Source organism: Lactuca virosa, chromosome 6 (genome assembly GCF_052849685.1).
Source record: "Lactuca virosa cultivar CGN04683 chromosome 6, Lactuca_virosa_CGN04683_v6, whole genome shotgun sequence".
Classification (NCBI taxonomy): Eukaryota; Viridiplantae; Streptophyta; class Magnoliopsida; order Asterales; family Asteraceae; genus Lactuca; species Lactuca virosa.
In genome coordinates, this window is record NC_136431.1 from 1,205,311 (window position 1) to 1,222,575 (window position 17,265).

At 34.1% G+C, this 17,265-nt stretch overlaps 2 protein-coding genes across 2 annotated transcripts; one reads left to right on the forward strand and one right to left on the reverse strand.

The window, feature by feature from the left end:
* Nucleotides 1–3,333: 3,333 nt before the first annotated feature.
* On the reverse strand, nt 3,334–5,650 carry LOC145119737 (uncharacterized). Its single transcript, XM_079055454.1, has 4 exons — nt 4,973–5,650; nt 4,021–4,894; nt 3,624–3,958; nt 3,334–3,387 (listed from the first exon to the last, which is right to left on the reverse strand). The coding sequence occupies exons 1-4, from the start codon at nt 5,648–5,650 to the stop codon at nt 3,334–3,336; spliced, it is 1,941 nt and encodes a 646-aa protein (XP_078911580.1).
* A 1,597-nt stretch (nt 5,651–7,247) lies between these two features.
* Nucleotides 7,248–13,678, forward strand: LOC145119850 (uncharacterized). Its single transcript, XM_079055614.1, has 14 exons — nt 7,248–7,560; nt 7,869–8,063; nt 8,197–8,271; nt 8,366–8,533; nt 8,631–8,791; nt 8,872–9,220; nt 9,308–9,496; nt 9,588–9,674; nt 10,186–10,346; nt 10,429–10,548; nt 10,628–10,853; nt 12,264–12,323; nt 13,036–13,209; nt 13,305–13,678. Exons 1-14 carry the CDS (start codon nt 7,375–7,377, stop codon nt 13,587–13,589), a joined length of 2,436 nt encoding a protein of 811 aa, XP_078911740.1. The 5' UTR covers nt 7,248–7,374; the 3' UTR covers nt 13,590–13,678.
* The last annotated feature ends 3,587 nt before the right edge of the window (nt 13,679–17,265 follow it).

The following is a 17,265-nucleotide window of genomic DNA, read 5'->3' on the forward strand; positions in this document are numbered from 1 at the left end:
AGGTTGAGGATGATGAGTTCGGCCCCGATTATGGTTTATGACCTAATTATTAATCAGGGTATTATTTGATGATATTTAGTGCGGAGATTTCCTGGATTAGCAGACCGAGCATTTATCAGGTTGTTTCAACAGCTTGAGGTGAGTTTTTGTGACATCCCCTAATTTCTCGACCAGAAAAGACCGATTTAATTTATGCTTTTAAAATAAAGTCTGAGTAATCCTTTTAAAAGATGTTGCGGAATTTGTCCCCAAAACAAAACATGATAAAATTTATCAAAACCTTTCTTTAAGAAATATATATTTTCATTTTATATCAAAACCTCGGGATGTCATGTTCCGATACAGATCAAAAGCATAAACAAGACATTATAAGCCTTACAATAGTTATTTACAACTACTGGCCTATAATCCAAAAATCTCTCATCATCATCCGACTATGCTCGGGGTCCACTACCTGTAATATAAAAAGCTGAGTGGGTCAAGCTTGGGAGCCTGGTGAACATATAGGGTTTTCAACCCACAATAATTATAAATTTATTAAATTCATCAACCAACAATAAACATGATTAACCATTCCCGTTATCCTCACTTTACGTCCCTAAACACCTAACACAAGGGACCTAGCCTAAGGATTATCATCGGGGTGGACACTACTGCTAAGGGGACTCCTCAGCCATACATGTCCTAAAGGCAACCATGAGGGGGATGAAATACACCAATGAACATATAGTTCACCAACACCTACAAGTTGCGAACCTGCTAGTGTTCCACTGGACTGTCTAGAAAGGTTCGTGGTCGTCATCTATATTCCGCTAGATGACAACAACAACAACAACAACAACAACAACAACATCGAGGCCTCTCATCATTTTAACACACATCGACTATTTCTTCTACCCATGTTTTACCCAACATATTTGTAGATAAAAAATACATATACAGTTTAAAACTTGTATAAAACATCTATTCAACAGTAATCTCAAATAAACAATTAATATAATTACACATAGCACGTATTTTATAGAAAATACTTCATATCTATGTGTAAGATGAAAGTGACTACACACTCACTTGATTTAATGATAATCGGGCAGCACTTCGTTTCCTAAAACAATCGTTTCTGATAAAAACCGGGAGTTTTAATGAGAAACCGGGCTCTGCGAGGGTTGGGCTTCAAAACCGAAAAGATAAATTTTTCTGGGTCTTCGGGCACTTCGGAACGTATTTTGGGTGTTTGGTATGATACAGGGCCTTTGGGGGAAGTTGAAATGAAAGAAATATTGAGTTTAGGGTGTAAAATGGCAATTTTCAAAAATATACTCGGGAGGTCTCGCACCCTTCTATTTATAGGGGCGAGCTTCGGATACGAGGGCTGAGAAGCGAACACGCGGCAACAGATGCGAGGGGGAAGGTGGCGCGCATGCGAGGCTCGGACACGTGGTGATGCGAGACCGAGACACGGAAAAGGCACGAGGCGGCTTTTGATTGGCCGAGCCTTCAGTGCGAGGAGGATGCGACACGCGTCGACAGGTGGCCTCGGATGACTCAGCAATTCGGACACGAGGCGGGTTCCGAGCGAGGGTGACGTGGCCGAACACCAGCCATGCGAAATTCCTCGGTTTTAGCATTTTTCTCGATTTTTGTGTCCCAAACTTCTAAAATCCATAACTTTCGCATACGAGCTCCGTTTTTGACGTTCTTTATATGCACGTGTAGGTAAAATTATGATCTACGACTTTCGTTTAGACTCCGTCGGCTAATTTTGATTTTAATTTTAATATTATTATTTTTAACAGACCGGGACAGGTAAATCCGTTAAAAATTCATAACTTCTTCATCTGACGTCCGTTTTCGTTTGTCTTTTTACCGTTGTACTGCTATTGACGAGACCTTCGATTCTCATTTAGGTTGTGTCGGCTAAAAATCACTCGATCTAAAATTCGAGTTTTTTAGCTGTCTACTGCTAAGCTGAAACTTAGAAAAATCATAACTTCCTCATACGAAGTCAGATTTGGGCGTTCTTTTTACGCATACTCTCGGTTTAACGAACACTACGAATTTTATTTAGATCACCAAGGCTAAAAAGTAGTTTATCAAAAACCCACTTTTTACGTCATTCGGCGCCGTGCCGGTGTTGTCGCGGAACTTCGACAGGTCATAACTTCTTCGTTATAACTCGGATTTCGGTATTCTTTATATATCCGAAATACTTGTCGCGACCACTACAACTTCCTTCGTAGATATTGGGTTTATCTAATATTTATTTTCGACGCTTATTTTTATTCTTAATTAATTAAATCCTAATAATTAAGCATAAAACACATAATTCACATAATAATCACATAATTCCTTTTCATTTCTTCAAAATGAGTTACAAAGGTTGACCTAGACTCTTACATCATCATTAATGCCTATCTTAGAAACACGGGCGTTACAGTTTTCTCACTATATCTATGGGTTGAAGGCACCAATGCCAACCCATTACTTGTTATGTGAAATGTTAGTTGTTTCTATGATGCTTGGATGAAAGACCAGGATCTGGCCCTGTCAATTGTATGAAAGACCAAGATCTGGCCCCTGACAATTGTAGGAAAGACCAGGATCTGACCCCTGACACTTGTATGTAAGACCGAGATTTGACCCTCGACATTGCAAGGAAAGACCATGAGGGTAGCCCATGACACTTGTATGTAAGACCGATATTTGGCCCTCAGCATTGCAAGGAAAGACCATGGGGGTAGCCCATGACACTTGTATGTTTTGGGTATGTGGTATTTTGGGGAACTCACTAAACTTTGTGCTTACGATTTCATATTTAGGGTTTCAGGTACTTTCGGTACGAAATGGAAGGGCCCGACGTGACTGCACAGCATCCCCCAGAGTTTTCCGCATTAGCAATTAATAAAATTACTCTAATGTTTAAATAGTATATTCACTTTGATCGGCTTTGGAACAACTCGTTGTATGTTTCATTGATTTAAAAATGAAAATTTTACCTTATAAATTTTTGGGACATTACGGCGGTGGCGCATAAAGTGCCAATGAATGAACATACATTAGTATGGTTTGTTGCGGAGGAAATCTCAATATTGGGGGTTAATGATGTTGGAGAGTTGGAGCCTTTTTGGTTAGGTTTTTCAATATTTTTTTGGATTTATTAGCTAAGTGTAAGTAAAGGCATACTAACTTGCCATGTCTTTTTTTAAATGGTGTTTGTATCCCAAGACAAGTTAATTAGACTTTTATATAAGTACATGCTATGTCTAATGCATGTTGCCTATTTTTCTATAACGTATATTGCTATTTGGGATATTAGGTAACATTGTCTATAAACTATATTGTCATATTTGGTAACATTCCAAGTGATGTAAATGCAAAAGGTTGATCCTATATTTGTAATATCAGTTGGTGAAATTATCTTAAGTAGTTTCATTGACTTTAAGTTTAACAATGTCAATAAATACATAATACATAAGAATTATAACTAATTTTATTTTCTATTTTCGTCCGAATATAATAACATAAAAAAAGTTAAAAGTACTAGTACATCAAATCGATCCATTACATCTTAATATCTAAATTTGACATCTATGGGTACACATTTTTTGAAACCGATCCATTACATCTTCGATCTTCACTTTCATAAGTGCTTCTTTTTCAACATAAGAAATCATGGCATCGTTCAAAAAATCATCACCTATTTTGTTATGCAAATCCGTCTTCAAAAACTTCATCGTTGAAAAACATCTTTCGACCGTTGCGGTTGCAACGGGTAAAACCAAAACCAACTTCAACAACCTATAAACCATAGGATAAGACCGATGTTTCCCCGTTTCCACCATCAAACGAGAAAGGTCGGAAATTCCTTGCCAACTAGTGAACCGGTCATCTTTATGCAAAGCGTGATAATATATTTCAAGTTCACCATCAAGTTGCATCCTCTCCGCATCATCAAAATCTTTTGTGTATAACTCACTCAACTTTAACAACTTTGTTTTGTCAAATTTAGCAAATGAATACAAGGACTCAAAGCCCCCATGTATTCTAGTAATTGGGTGCTAAGTTCACTAAATCGGTCCCCGAATTCTATAATTTGCATATCCATGACGGTGTTGAAAATTTCAACTTCAAAATGAAATTGATTAGTAACTTTAGTCTTACAGCCTCTTGATGTGACATAATTTTCCGTCATCTCCACAATATTAATATCATGTTTTTGACAAAAAGAGAATACCTTCGATAAAAGTTTAGCAAACCCCATGTCTCTTAAAGACTTCAATGCGTCCATTGTCCCTTTAACCAAAGAAGCCGCTTCTAAAATATCTTGATCCTTTTTTTGAAGATGCTTTGACAATACGTTCGTGAGGTGTAGAATTTCATACATCAAATGTAAGTAAAACACGAAATCTAATGTCTTGAAATATTTTAAGATACCAAATGCTTGATTTTGGTTACTTAAAGTGGATCCTTCCTCTTCGACATAAGCAAGAACATGATGAACCTCCGGAAATAAGTTCACCAAACTTGTGATGGTTTTGAAATGTGAACCCCATCTTGTATCTCCCGCTCGAATAAGCGAACTCTCTTGGTTTAACCCTCTTCCAGTTTCAAGTTCACCATTTCCAATTGACATTTGCACCCTTTCTCTTTGACTTTCCCGTAGCATGTCTTGTCTTTTACATGAACCACCTACCACATTAACCACCAAAGAAAGTTGCTCAAAAAAATCGTCAACACCATCATGCTTCTTTGCTACACCCACAATAACTAACTGAAGTTGGTGTGCAAAGAAATGCACATAATGCGTTGAATCATTATCTTGTGAAATCAAAGCTTTTAGACCATTAAATGCACCTCGCATATTGCTTGCCCCATCGTAACCTTGTCCTCTTACCTGATAAAAAAGATATTAAACATTAAAGCGAATAATATTCAATTAAAATTCATAATAAGGAAGAAAAAATGTTATTACCTGAGATATACTCAAATTGTTACGGGTAAAAACGTCATCTATGGCTGCTTTAAGAGTCAAAGAGGATGTATCCTTCACGTGCACCACTCCAATGAATCTTTCCTTCACCACTCCACGGTTGTCGACATACCTCAAAACTATGGCCATTTGTTCTTTTTTTGATACATCACTAGATTCATCAACCAATAAAGAAAACACATCTTTACCAATTTCTTTGCAAATATCTAAAACTATCTCTGTTGAAAAGCATTCAACAATTTGCTTTTGAGTCCTCGGGCACGTCACTTGATTATTTTGAGGATCATTTTCTAAGGTAACATTGCGAATGCCTTCATTATGGTCTCTCAAGAAAGATAATAACTCCAAGAAAAGCCCTCTATTAAGAGAGTCATTCGACTCATCATGACCCCGAAATGGTAAACCATTTTTCAATAAAAATTTACAACACCAAATTGAAGCACCTAAACGAAGTTTATAATTACTCTCCTCAATCTTGGTTTGCTTCTTGAAGGCTGCACTAATAGATTGTTTTTCTTTCAATAAAAATTCACAATTTTCTTTTGCTTTGTGATGAAAACTATCAATACCACCCATATGATCTCTCAATGATTGTCTTTTATTCCAACTATCAAAACCTTGTGAAACAAATGCATCTCTCCCATGTTGTTTTCCCACCATGTCTCCACATACATAGCAAAATAAACAAAATGTTTTGTTCTCTTTTATGCTATATTCTAACTAATCAAAGTCATCAAACCACTTAACAACAAAACGTCTTTCTTTTGAACCTATTTTCTTTGAAGGGAATATATGACCCCTTGGTTGACAAGGTCCTTGAAGCAAATATGCCCTCCTTATTTCATCTCTTTGATTTGGATGGTAAGTTGTAATCTTTGGTCTAACACCCGGGTCTTTTGGAAGATCTTTCAATTCAACATTTGTAATTGGAGTAGTTGTAGGTTGTGGATTTACATTAGAAACCGAAGGGAATGATTGATTAGAAGGACATGGTCTTTTAGAGGATTCTTCAAAACTTAAATCAAGGATTCTCCAACACTTGATTTATTGATGCTTGTTCTTCCAAAAAAAGACCCAATTTTATCCTAACAATTCAATATCAAACAAATAAGCCATCCAAGATTCCAAGTAATTTCAAGGTTAACAAATAACAACTACCTAATTTCAAGTAAACAAGTAATTTCAAGGTTAACAACTACTACTTTCACCTAAACAATAAGAAATTTCAACAAAAAAGCAACTAATTTGACTAATTTCATAAACCTAAAATTATCAATACTTACTTGTTTCATTGTATTTGTAGGATTGAAAGGAGTGCCAAGCCAAGCCAAGCAAAATCGAATGGTTGAACACTTGAATGGTTGAAATCGATTGAAGGAAGCAAGTCCGAATGTCCGATTTCTTTTTTCTTCGTCGACAGCCTTCACTTCACATGTGCCGATTTTTTTTTCTTTTCTGTAGTCTCGTTCGTCCAGGCGTCCAGCACTCCAATTTCTTTTCTTCAAAATGCCGATGGACCTAATAGAGATTTGGGGTATTGGGCTAATTCTAAATTGGGTTAAAAACTTAATAAGCAACTTGGGCCACAAACTCAAAATGCATTTGGGCTATTGGGCTAATTTTCTTTATTTTGTTGGACTAGCATTTTTTATGCTTTTATTTTTTGGGCCTCGAATTCTCGAAAGTATAGTGTCACCCGAACGAATTTGAAGCCGGTGCACCTAATAGAATTTTTTTTTTACCCTAACGGACCGAAGCGGAGCAGTGGCCCGGGATCCCCCGGGCACCACACACATCTGCCACTGTTACCATGGATCTATGAGACTACGACACCTCGACTTAGGTTTTGAACAAGACTAGAACCATCCGATTAGGGTTGGTGATCGTCCATGAGGTTACTACCATCGCATATCGACCACAGTTGCAAAATGCCATTTTCTATTCTTTTGAATTTCACAATCCTATATAATTGATGTGTATGGGTATGTGAAGAAGTTCACTTATAGAGAGTTGAGAGAAATGTTCTATTTATAAAGACATTCAAACGTTCAAAGGGGATAGATACAAAATATTGGACGAAAATGCCCTCGCATACAAGGGACGCAATGAGGGTTAACGGGTATTCTTTGAGCCGTATATAGAATGGACCATTTTTGCAAGAAAAATGCTAAAAGATTAATGGTTAAAAAAAAGTTAGGACTTAAGTTTTTATATAAAACTAAGGGACCATTTTTGCAAGTAAAAAACCACGGCCGCATTGCCTTAGTCTTCACTAGTAAACGCCATCCCTGGCGACGGGCTGAAGAGCAAAATACTCGCTGACGGAAAAAGTTCTTACATGAAGAAGAAATAAGTTAGGGCTAAGAAAGCTTTGATTTTTAAAAATGGAGTCGATTCCTAGCATCCTCTTATGTCTTTTCGTATTTCTTCTACTGAAAAATTCAGAATCAGCTTCGCCTCAAGCTTACAGAAGAGATCCGGGTCATCCCCAATGGCACCACAGTGCTTTCCAAGACGTTAAAGATAGTATTCGATCGGATGTTCGCAGTATGCTCCATTCACGCGCTGAGGTACAATCTTGAGAATCTAATCTGATAGTAATTTCTATCTAATCAAGCTTGATTCTAATCAATTACGATTACGAAGTACAAGTTCGGTAGATTAAAAATCTGCTGTTACATTTCTCTTCAAGTTTCAGTTTTTGTTTTTGTTAAATTCACTTAACATATCTAAAGTACATTCTTGATCCGTATGTAATTCCAATAACTATATAATTTCGATGATTTCATCAAATTAACTTTGAAGCAAATCCGAGTGTGGAGGTTATAGACATACAAATGATTCACAAAAAACTTTGTGATGTAATAACTTGATGCAGGTTCCCTTCCAAGTCCCACTTGAAGTAAATGTCGTCCTGATTGGTTTCAGTGGAGATGGAGGTTACAGATATACAATGGATTCACAAAAACTTGAAGAGTTTCTACGAGTAGGCTTTCCTTCTCACAGGCCCTCATGTCTAGAAACTGGAGAGCCTCTTGATATTGAACATCACATGGTGTTCAATGCATTTCCAGTAAGCTCATTCTACATATTTAGCTCAATCTATTTGCTTTGTTCACCATAGAAACATCTTAAAAGTATTGAAAAATGTTTTTTTTTTTTTTTTTTTTTTTTTTTTTTTTTTTTTTCCTTTTCGCTTTCTACAGGCTGCACAGCCAGAACTGATAGCACTTGAAAAAGCTCTAAAAGCAGCCATGGTTCCTTCTGGAACAGCCAGAGAGGTAATTAATCATTTATTCGTTGGACTTTGACAAGCGACTTGTACAATTATATAGCTTGATTTTTTTATTGAACTTCAAAATATGTAAATTGTAGTCTGATTTTGGAAGGGAAGTTCCAGCATTTGATGTAGATGCATCAGTTGTGGAGCCAGAATTTCAGAAGCTTTACTCCTACTTGTTTGACTTTGACAATATGGGATATAATGCTGAAGAGGCAGATAGACCTATGCCAACAGCAATATTTATTGTGAATTTTGATAAAGTATGTTTTAACATCCCTCATTTTGTATTATTATCCATTGTTTTGTTAATGGCTTAATGAATGACTCATGTTTCCTTGCTTGATTATTGTTTTACAGGTTAGAATGGATCCTAGGAATCATGATATTGATCTTAATAATTTAAAACATGATTCAAATCAGTTAACTGAAGAAGAAATAAAGAAACAAGAAGGAGGCTACATTTATCGTTATCATTATAATGGAGGTGGAGCATCTCAAGTATGGCTTGGCTCTGGAAGGTAAGTCAATACTCAATACTCAATACTCAATACTCAATACTCATAAAAATATAATTGACTGATTTACCCTTGGGTGGTAGGTTTGTTGTGATTGACATCTCAGCAGGCCCATGTACATATGGAAAAATCGAAACAGAAGAAGGAAGTGTTAGTTCAAAAACGCTTCCACGTTTGCGAAATACAATGTTTCCTCAATCCTCAGTTTCTGCTAATCATCATTCCACTACACATGACAACTTTATTGGTCAACTTGCTGCTATAATTGGGATCACAGTTCAACATGTTATTGCTCCAGATGTCAGATTTGAAACAGTAGATCTTGCAACAAGGCTACTTATACCAATAATTGTCCTCCAAAATCATAACCGATTTAACATCATGGAAAAAGGCAAGAACTACAGTATAGATATGGAAGCCATTAAAGCCGAGGTGCATTTCTTTTCTCCAAAATCATAACCTTTACAAATTACAATATCTTTTTTTTTTTTCATCGTTTTCTTTATCTTTATTTTTTAGGTTAAAAAAATGGTACACAAAGGGGAAGAAGTAGTGATAATTGGTGGCTCACATTCTTTACATGTTCATGAAAAATTAGCAATTGCTGTTTCAAAAGCTATGAGAGGCCATTCATTACAGGAAACTAAAAAAGATGGACGTTTTCATGTTCATACAAAAACATATCTTGATGGTGCTATTCTTAAAGAGGTACAAATTGCAATATATTACTAATACTTTTGGGTCAAAAATGTAATTTTTTTTTACAATATATTTAATTGTACAAATTCTTTAATAATAGGAAATGGAACGATCTGCTGATGTGTTAGCATCTGGTTTGCTTGAAGTCTCAGACCCTTCACTTTCTGATAAATTTTTCCTCCGTCAGGTTAGTTTATAAATTATAACTTATGGTAACATATTTTTTTAGAGTAAATTACAAAAATGTTCCTATGGTAGTAGTATGGTAGCGAGTGAAAATTGCAGGTTTCAATAGTGTCCCTGTGGTTTTGGTCCCTTCAACTCACAGAGTTTAAGTCATCAAAAAATGACATTTTTACCCTTATTCTGTCTCTTTTTATATTATACTTATTATTGAGAGGGGACCACCCCTCTCAATAATAGATAAATAAAATATAAGACAACTGTAAAAAAGAAAAAAAAATAGGGTACAATAGTGTCATTATATAAGGTTTAATGTCAGTGTTAGTTGGAGGGACCAAAACCACAACTAATTGAAACCATGAGGAGACTCCTTGTAACGAAATGGAAACTTGGATTGAATCTGCAGTTTTCAGTTTTTCACTATACAACATGGATCATTTAAGTAATTTACTCTTTTTTTTTTTTTTTTTTTTTTAATAAAATTTTTACACTGACAGTAGTTCCATTTTTTACAGCATTGGATGGATGAGCCAGATGGTGCGAGTGATTCAATTTTAAAACATAAACCTAATTGGTCTTATAATTTTAACTCTAAATCTAAAAAAAAGAAAACCAAAATAGTGCAAAAGAAACAAGGAGACATTCATCGTACTTATGGAACAAGAGTTGTTCCTGTGTGAGTAATTCATATCACTTTTTATTGTTAATAAAAAAACCGACTTTACAATTTATTTATTTATTTATTTTTTTTTTTGCAGATTTGTATTATCGTTAGCTGATGTGGACCCACACCTTATGATGGATGATGAGAGCCTTTTGTGGACAAGTAACGATGTTGTTATTGTCCTTCAGCATCAAAGTGAAAAGATACCCTTAAGGTATGTAAATCTCACTTTTATTTTCACAATTATGTAAAAAAAAAAAGAAATCATATATTTTATTTCTTTTTGGGGGTAGTTATGTGTCGGAAACAGAAAGAAGGCATGTTGTTCCATTACAAGCACAACGTCATATAGTGGCTGGATTAGCTTCTGTTGTGGGTGGATTAAGTGCTCCATATGAAAAAGCTTCTCATATTCACGAAAGGCCAGTTGTCAATTGGCTATTGGCTGCTGGTTGTCATCCATTTGGACCTTTTTCTAATGCTTCTAAAATCAGTCAATTGCTTCAAGATGTTGCACTAGTAAGAATAATGAACAAATGCTCTTTATGCCTTAAAAGAAAAAAGGGAAAATGACATAAAACCCCTTAAGTTTTCATAAAAATGTCGGTTTTACCTGGTAGGCATGTTTTCAGTCAGTAAAGCCGAATGTTTTGTTTAATTTCTTCATTTATACTCTTTTAACCGGTTTCCAAGTCACTTACCTCATGCCAGTAAAGCCCTTAAGTTTTTAAAAATGTTCGGGTTTACCCTTACTTTGATTATTATTATTCTTATTATTATTATTTAATACGTTTTTAAATGTATAAAAATATTTTATACATATATTTTTAAATATATAAAAATATTTTTATAGATATAAATACATTTTTAAAAATATATGTACTTGTATTTAGCATTTATACACATTTGAAAGCCTATGTATTCCTTTAAAAACGTATTTATATATTAAAAATATATTTATTTGTATTTAGCAGGTATAAATATATATCTATTTCATATAAAAACATATTGTCTACATATAAATATAAAATTACCTATTTATAAGGTCTATATTGTATAAGAGGTATAATTATATGTATTTGTACATATTACTAAGTATAAATATGTATTTATTTCATATTTATATGTATACGATATGTATTTATACATATTTATATGATAAAATACATATAAACGAAACATTTTTTTTATTCTTTGGGTGATTCATCAACCAAAACACACACACACACACACAAAAAAACATATTTATACTTAGTAATATGTACAAATACATATAATTATATCTTTTATACAATATAAACCATATACATAGATATTTTTATATTTATATGTAAACAATATGTTTTTCTACGAAATATATATATATATATATATATATATATATATATATATATATATATATATATATATTTAAAGGTGTACATTGACTTTCAAATGTATACAAATACTAAATAGAAGTAAATATATTTTTAAATACTAAAAACAAGTAAATATATTTTTAAATCTATAAAAATATTTTTATACATTTAAAAACGTATTTAAAAATATATTTATAAAATATTTTTATACATTTAAAAACGTATTAAACATATATAATAATAATAATAATAATAATAATAATAATAATCAAAGTAATAGTAATTCCGAACATTTTTGAAAACTCAAGGGTAAATCCGAACATTTTTTAAAACTTAAGGGCTTTACTGGCATCAGGTAACCGGTACCGGTTACCTGAAAACAGCTAAAATGATATAAATGAACAAAATAACAAAACATCCTGCTTTACTGGACCTAAAACACGCCTAAGGGTAAAACCGGCATTTTTTTTTGAAAATTTAAGGGCTTTTATGTCATTTGCCTATAAAAAAGGCACGGTGATAATGATATGATAATTTGGTATTAATTTTGTTGGATTGATTTATTACTCAGAGAAATACGATATATGCACGTGTAGACTCTGCTCTTCATAGGATTCGAGAGACATCAGAGGTAAATTTTGCTTTTATTTTTATTTTTATTTTATTTTGAATAAGTTACATTTTTGATCACTTTGTATTTTTGATTTTTTTCAATTTTTGTCTCAAAAAGTTTTCTCTTCCATTTTTTGTTCTTGTAACGTTTTTCGTCCCCGTTCCAAGTAAAATGTCTGTTTTTTGTCCCTGAATATAACTACTTTTTGCAATTTTGGTCCCAAAAATAGTCATTTTACTTAGAACATGGATCAAAAATGTTAGAAAAATCTCAAATAAGGATCAAAATGCAAGTGAAACCTTTTTGGGACCAAAATTGCACAAACCCGTTATATTTGGGGACAAAAATGTAACTTTATCTCTTATTTTTAGTTTCTCTATTATTTTATAGAGTAAATTACATTTTTGGTCCCAAAAATATAGTCATTTTACTTAGAACATGGATCAAAAATGTTAGAAAAATCTCAAATAAGGACCGAAATTAAAAGTGAAACCTTTTTGGGACCAAAATGCACAAACAAGGGACCAAAAATGTAACTTTATCTTTTATTTTTTAGTTTCTCTATTATTTTTTCAGAGTAACTGGTCCCAAAAATAGTCATTTACTCATTTTACTTGGAACGAGTGGACCAAAATTGCGAAAATCAGTTATACACAGGGACCAAAAATGAAAATTTATTTTTAATACTTTCATTCTTGACAAGGTGTGCTTATTTAAAATTGTTAAATAGTCTGTCCAAGCTTTTGCGGGGGAGTATTTGAAAACTCCACTTGGTGAAGCAGTAAAGGGGAAGAAAAACAAGACAACAACCGAATTATGGCTTGAAAAATTCTACAAAAAAGAAACAAATTTGCCTGAGCCTTTTCCTCATGAACTAGTCCAACGCCTCGAAAAATATTTGGATGTAAGTTTTTATATTATTAATAATATTAATGAATGCGATGATTATAATTGAATTGAATTAAAAAAAAAAAAAAAAAAAAAAAAAAAAAAAAACAGGGACTTGAAGAACAGCTTGTGGATTTATCTTCTCTGCTATATGATCATCGATTACAAGATGCAAATGTGAACAGCACTGAGATTCTTCAAAGCTCCATTTTCACACAGCAGTATGTGGATCATGTTCTGGAGAATGAAAGGGAAAAAATGAAATGTTGTGAGATAAAGTACAAGTCACCCAAGCAGGAGACTTCACAAAGCTTGGTGTATGCTGGGATTCTCATAGCAGGTCTTTTTGTTTATTTTCTTGTTATTTTCTTTTCATCCCCTGTTACTGTTAGGTAATTAGTTAGTTTATGCCGTAACAAACTTTTTATAAATTTGTACAAGGCCCTAAGATATAATTATATAAACTTTAACTTTTCTTCCTTCAACTGTTGACATACTTTTACTAGAATCCAGTCCCACGTCTTGGAAAATATTTAATTGTTCAAAATTCAACATTTTATCATAATTTTTAGAACAAAAAACCGATATTGAATGTGTATATTACAAGCTAGTGATTTTAACTAATAATTATTAGAGATATACTTTATGGACAAGTTCTAGAAAAACACATTATTTTTTTGCTCATTAAAAAAAACGGATACGGGCATGGTAAAATTTCCCTTATAAAATCATCATGTCTAAACTACCGCCGAGATGTAATTATTTAATGGTGGTTATTGGTTAGCTGTAATTGAAGCACTCCAAAAGGAGTTGCTCCATGTTTTAATCATTTAGTTATCAACCTTGAGATGATCATCTCAAGAAAATTATCTTATTTGATGGTTTTGAACTCTCAACGCACGTGTTTAATGCTTGGAATCATGATGTCATTCTTCTTTAGCGATGGCAAAAGTACTCGAATCCAACAGGAAAACCTAATCTGAAACTTTCAGCCGAATAAATGGTTATGATATATGGTATGAAAAAAAAATCATACTATTTCTTCCCAATTGTGATCCCTAGTGAGGGTGGGTGGGTATATGGAGGTGCTGGGTGACGTGATTTTAGGAAATGGTGGGACAAGGGGGATAGGTTTTGGTCTAGAAAAATCGTAATGGGGTGGTTGGGATGTGGTCATGGATAGGGATAAGATTTAGAATCGGAAAACCGGACCGGAACCGTTAGAACCGGAATATGTAGAACCGGTCTGGGTCCCGGGTTTAAATAATGACTTTATCTGGGTTCCGGGTAATTCGGGTTTCGGGTTCTTCGGGTCCGGGTAAACCTGGTTTAAGAACCGAAACTGGTTTTAGGGGTCGGAACCAGTTTCTATGAAAATATTAAAACATGCATATCTCATTCGTTTAAAGTCGGATTGACATGATGTTTTTTCCAGAGTGTAGTTTATAGTTTGTACATGATTTTATACTATGACTTTGTCATTTTTGAGTTAATATTCATTGACTTACAGTCCCTTAAAGTCGGGATATCAAAGCAGTGAATTTTTTGTTTTTCAGCTTTATTTTTATATTTGGTGAAATTTTAAAAGTTCATGTCTAATTCGTTTGAAGTCGGATTATCATGAGTTTTTTTTTTTTTTTTTTTTTTTTTTTTTTTTTTTTTGCAACGTATAGTTTAGAGTTTGTACATGATTTTAGTCTATAATTTTGTCATTTTTGGTTTTATATTCATTGACTTACAGTCCCCCAAAGTCGGGATATCAATGCTGTGAATATTCTGTTTTTCAGCTTTATTTTTATATTTTGTGAAACTTTAAAAATGCATATCTAATTCTTTTAAAGTCGGATTATCATGATGTTTTTTTGCAATGTGTAGGTTAGAGTTTGTACATGATTTTAGACTATAATTTTGTCATTTTTTGTTTTATATTCAATGACTTACAGTCCCCGAAATTGGGATATCAAAGTTGAAAATTTTCAAAGTTCAACCACTAAATAATTACCAAAACATTCCGGATTTTCCGGTTCTAGACCTATTTTAACCGGTTCCACCCGACCCACTTTAATGTTTTCGGGTTTTGCGGTTCTAGACCCACTTTACCTGGTACCTTACCCGGAATCGAACCGGAACCGGTTCCTATATACCGGTCCGGTTTCCGGTCCTATAAAATCCCATTAATCGGTTTTCGGATCCGGGTCTATCGGTCCGGGTTTGGATCCACTCTCATCCCTAGTGGAATCAACTCCTCCTTCCCTTGAAGACTTTTGTAACCACAAGATTCCCTCATCGTCTGTAAATTCATTTGTTGACATGTAAGAAACTATAGTCCTTACTTACATCTAGGTTTTATGGCGTTTCAAAATCTTAAGATCCACTCCAATGATCCTAAAATCCCATACTACATTAGTAATGCAAATCCAAATCTTATCCTTCCTACGGATAAATGCCCGAAAGAAAAAAAAATGTCCTTTTCGTGGATTAAATGGAAATACCCAATTCTAAAATGTCATGGCTGGATTAAATGGAAATCTTAAGATCCACTCCAATGATCCTAAAATCCCATACTACATTAGTAATGCAAATCCAAATCTTATCCTTCCTACGGATAAATGCCCGAAAGAAAAAAAAATGTCCTTTTCGTGGATTAAATGGAAATACCCAATTCTAAAATGTCATGGCTGAATTTAATTGTCTCCAATGGTCCTCTTGGTGCTTCACAAGTTGTATAATCAGGTTTAGCTTATTTGTATCTCCAACTTTGGCTGTGGGTGGGGGTGTAGGCATGATATAACATGTGTTTGGTGTGTGTGTGTGTTTAATTAGATGTGCTACTATCACAGTTTAGGTAGATGGGCGGGTGTTAATCAAAAGGAACTCAAGGGTAAGATCATATGGTTCGATAACTTTGCACTTTTTAAAATGTGTTTGTGTTTTCCTTCTTGCTCACTCGGGTTTTCTTTCTAGAGGGTCGGGAAAAAAATCTCAATTACAAGATGCAAATATTCATGCTATTGTCATATTTATCTTGCAATGCTCCAATTGTTGTGGTTGAAGGAATTAATGCAACCACAATTCCAGATGTGGGTGTTGTTTGGTTTTTAGCATTGTTTCGGAATGCAAAATACCGGATTTGGATTTTTGTTATTTCGCTTGTACAAAGTGCTCAACTTCCTACCCTGAAATGCGTTAGTATCCAAGTCTCATGTCTGCCACATTGATTGGAAAGTTACTACACTACAAAGCTCAGATCAAAAGCCAATGTTGCTATTATAATGTTGCTTATATTTTCATGTTGGTGCTTGAAATTTTGCTTTCTCATGGTCTACCTCTCCATAGCTGACCAATGAATGCTAGGATTTGGATTTAGATTTCAACACATGTTGTGTTCTTGGTTAGAGCACACAGTATGGGCAACGAGAAGTGATGTTATTGTTGATGTGACACCTCATAACCCGGTCATAACAAGACGAACACCATCCCCCTTTCTAGTTAAGGGGGTGTTAAGGCACAACTCGTTGTAACGATGACAAGCAAAAACGAGAAATGTGATTGGCTTTTGCTTTCATCTAGACCTGGCAGTTTCAGACTCGAAGACACGAATCTGTGAGAGACACGACACGACACGAATACACGACATGAATACATCTTAAAAATTGAGATAAAGCTTATTTCTCATCGTGTAATCGTATTGTGTCAAATTCGTGGCTGACACGTTTTCATGACACGAATACACGAATTGCCAGGTCTACTTTCATCAACCAATCAAATTCTTTCTTTTTTCTCTCTCTACTTCTTAACATGTTATTACATGTTATAACATATGTGTAATGCCCACAGATCTGGGCTAGTCAATTTAGAGACAAGGAGCATCAAAAATAAGTTTTTGATGGAAGATTATTTAGAAGGATTAATCTTAACCAAGTTATAGTATATGTTACAAGGGTTCCGTACATATAAAGAACGCCGAAATCCGAGTTATAACGAAGAAGTTATGGCCCGTCGAAATTTTACGGCGAAACCGGCACGACACCGCGTAACGTAAAAAGTGAATTTTTGATAAACTAATTTTTAG

Coding starts and splice junctions, on each gene's coding strand:
- LOC145119737 (XM_079055454.1), bottom strand. CDS start 5,650: ATGGTGGGAAAACAACATGGGAGAGATGCATTTGTTTCACAAGGTTTT. Junction 4,895..4,972: donor ACAATTTGAGTATATCTCAG/GTAATAACATTT, acceptor CTTTTTTATCAG/GTAAGAGGACAAGGTTACGA. Junction 3,959..4,020: donor CATGGGGGCTTTGAGTCCTT/GTATTCATTTGC, acceptor TATACACAAAAG/ATTTTGATGATGCGGAGAGG.
- LOC145119850 (XM_079055614.1), top strand. CDS start 7,375: ATGGAGTCGATTCCTAGCATCCTCTTATGTCTTTTCGTATTTCTTCTA. Junction 9,221..9,307: donor TGGAAGCCATTAAAGCCGAG/GTGCATTTCTTT, acceptor TTTATTTTTTAG/GTTAAAAAAATGGTACACAA. Junction 9,675..10,185: donor ATAAATTTTTCCTCCGTCAG/GTTAGTTTATAA, acceptor CATTTTTTACAG/CATTGGATGGATGAGCCAGA.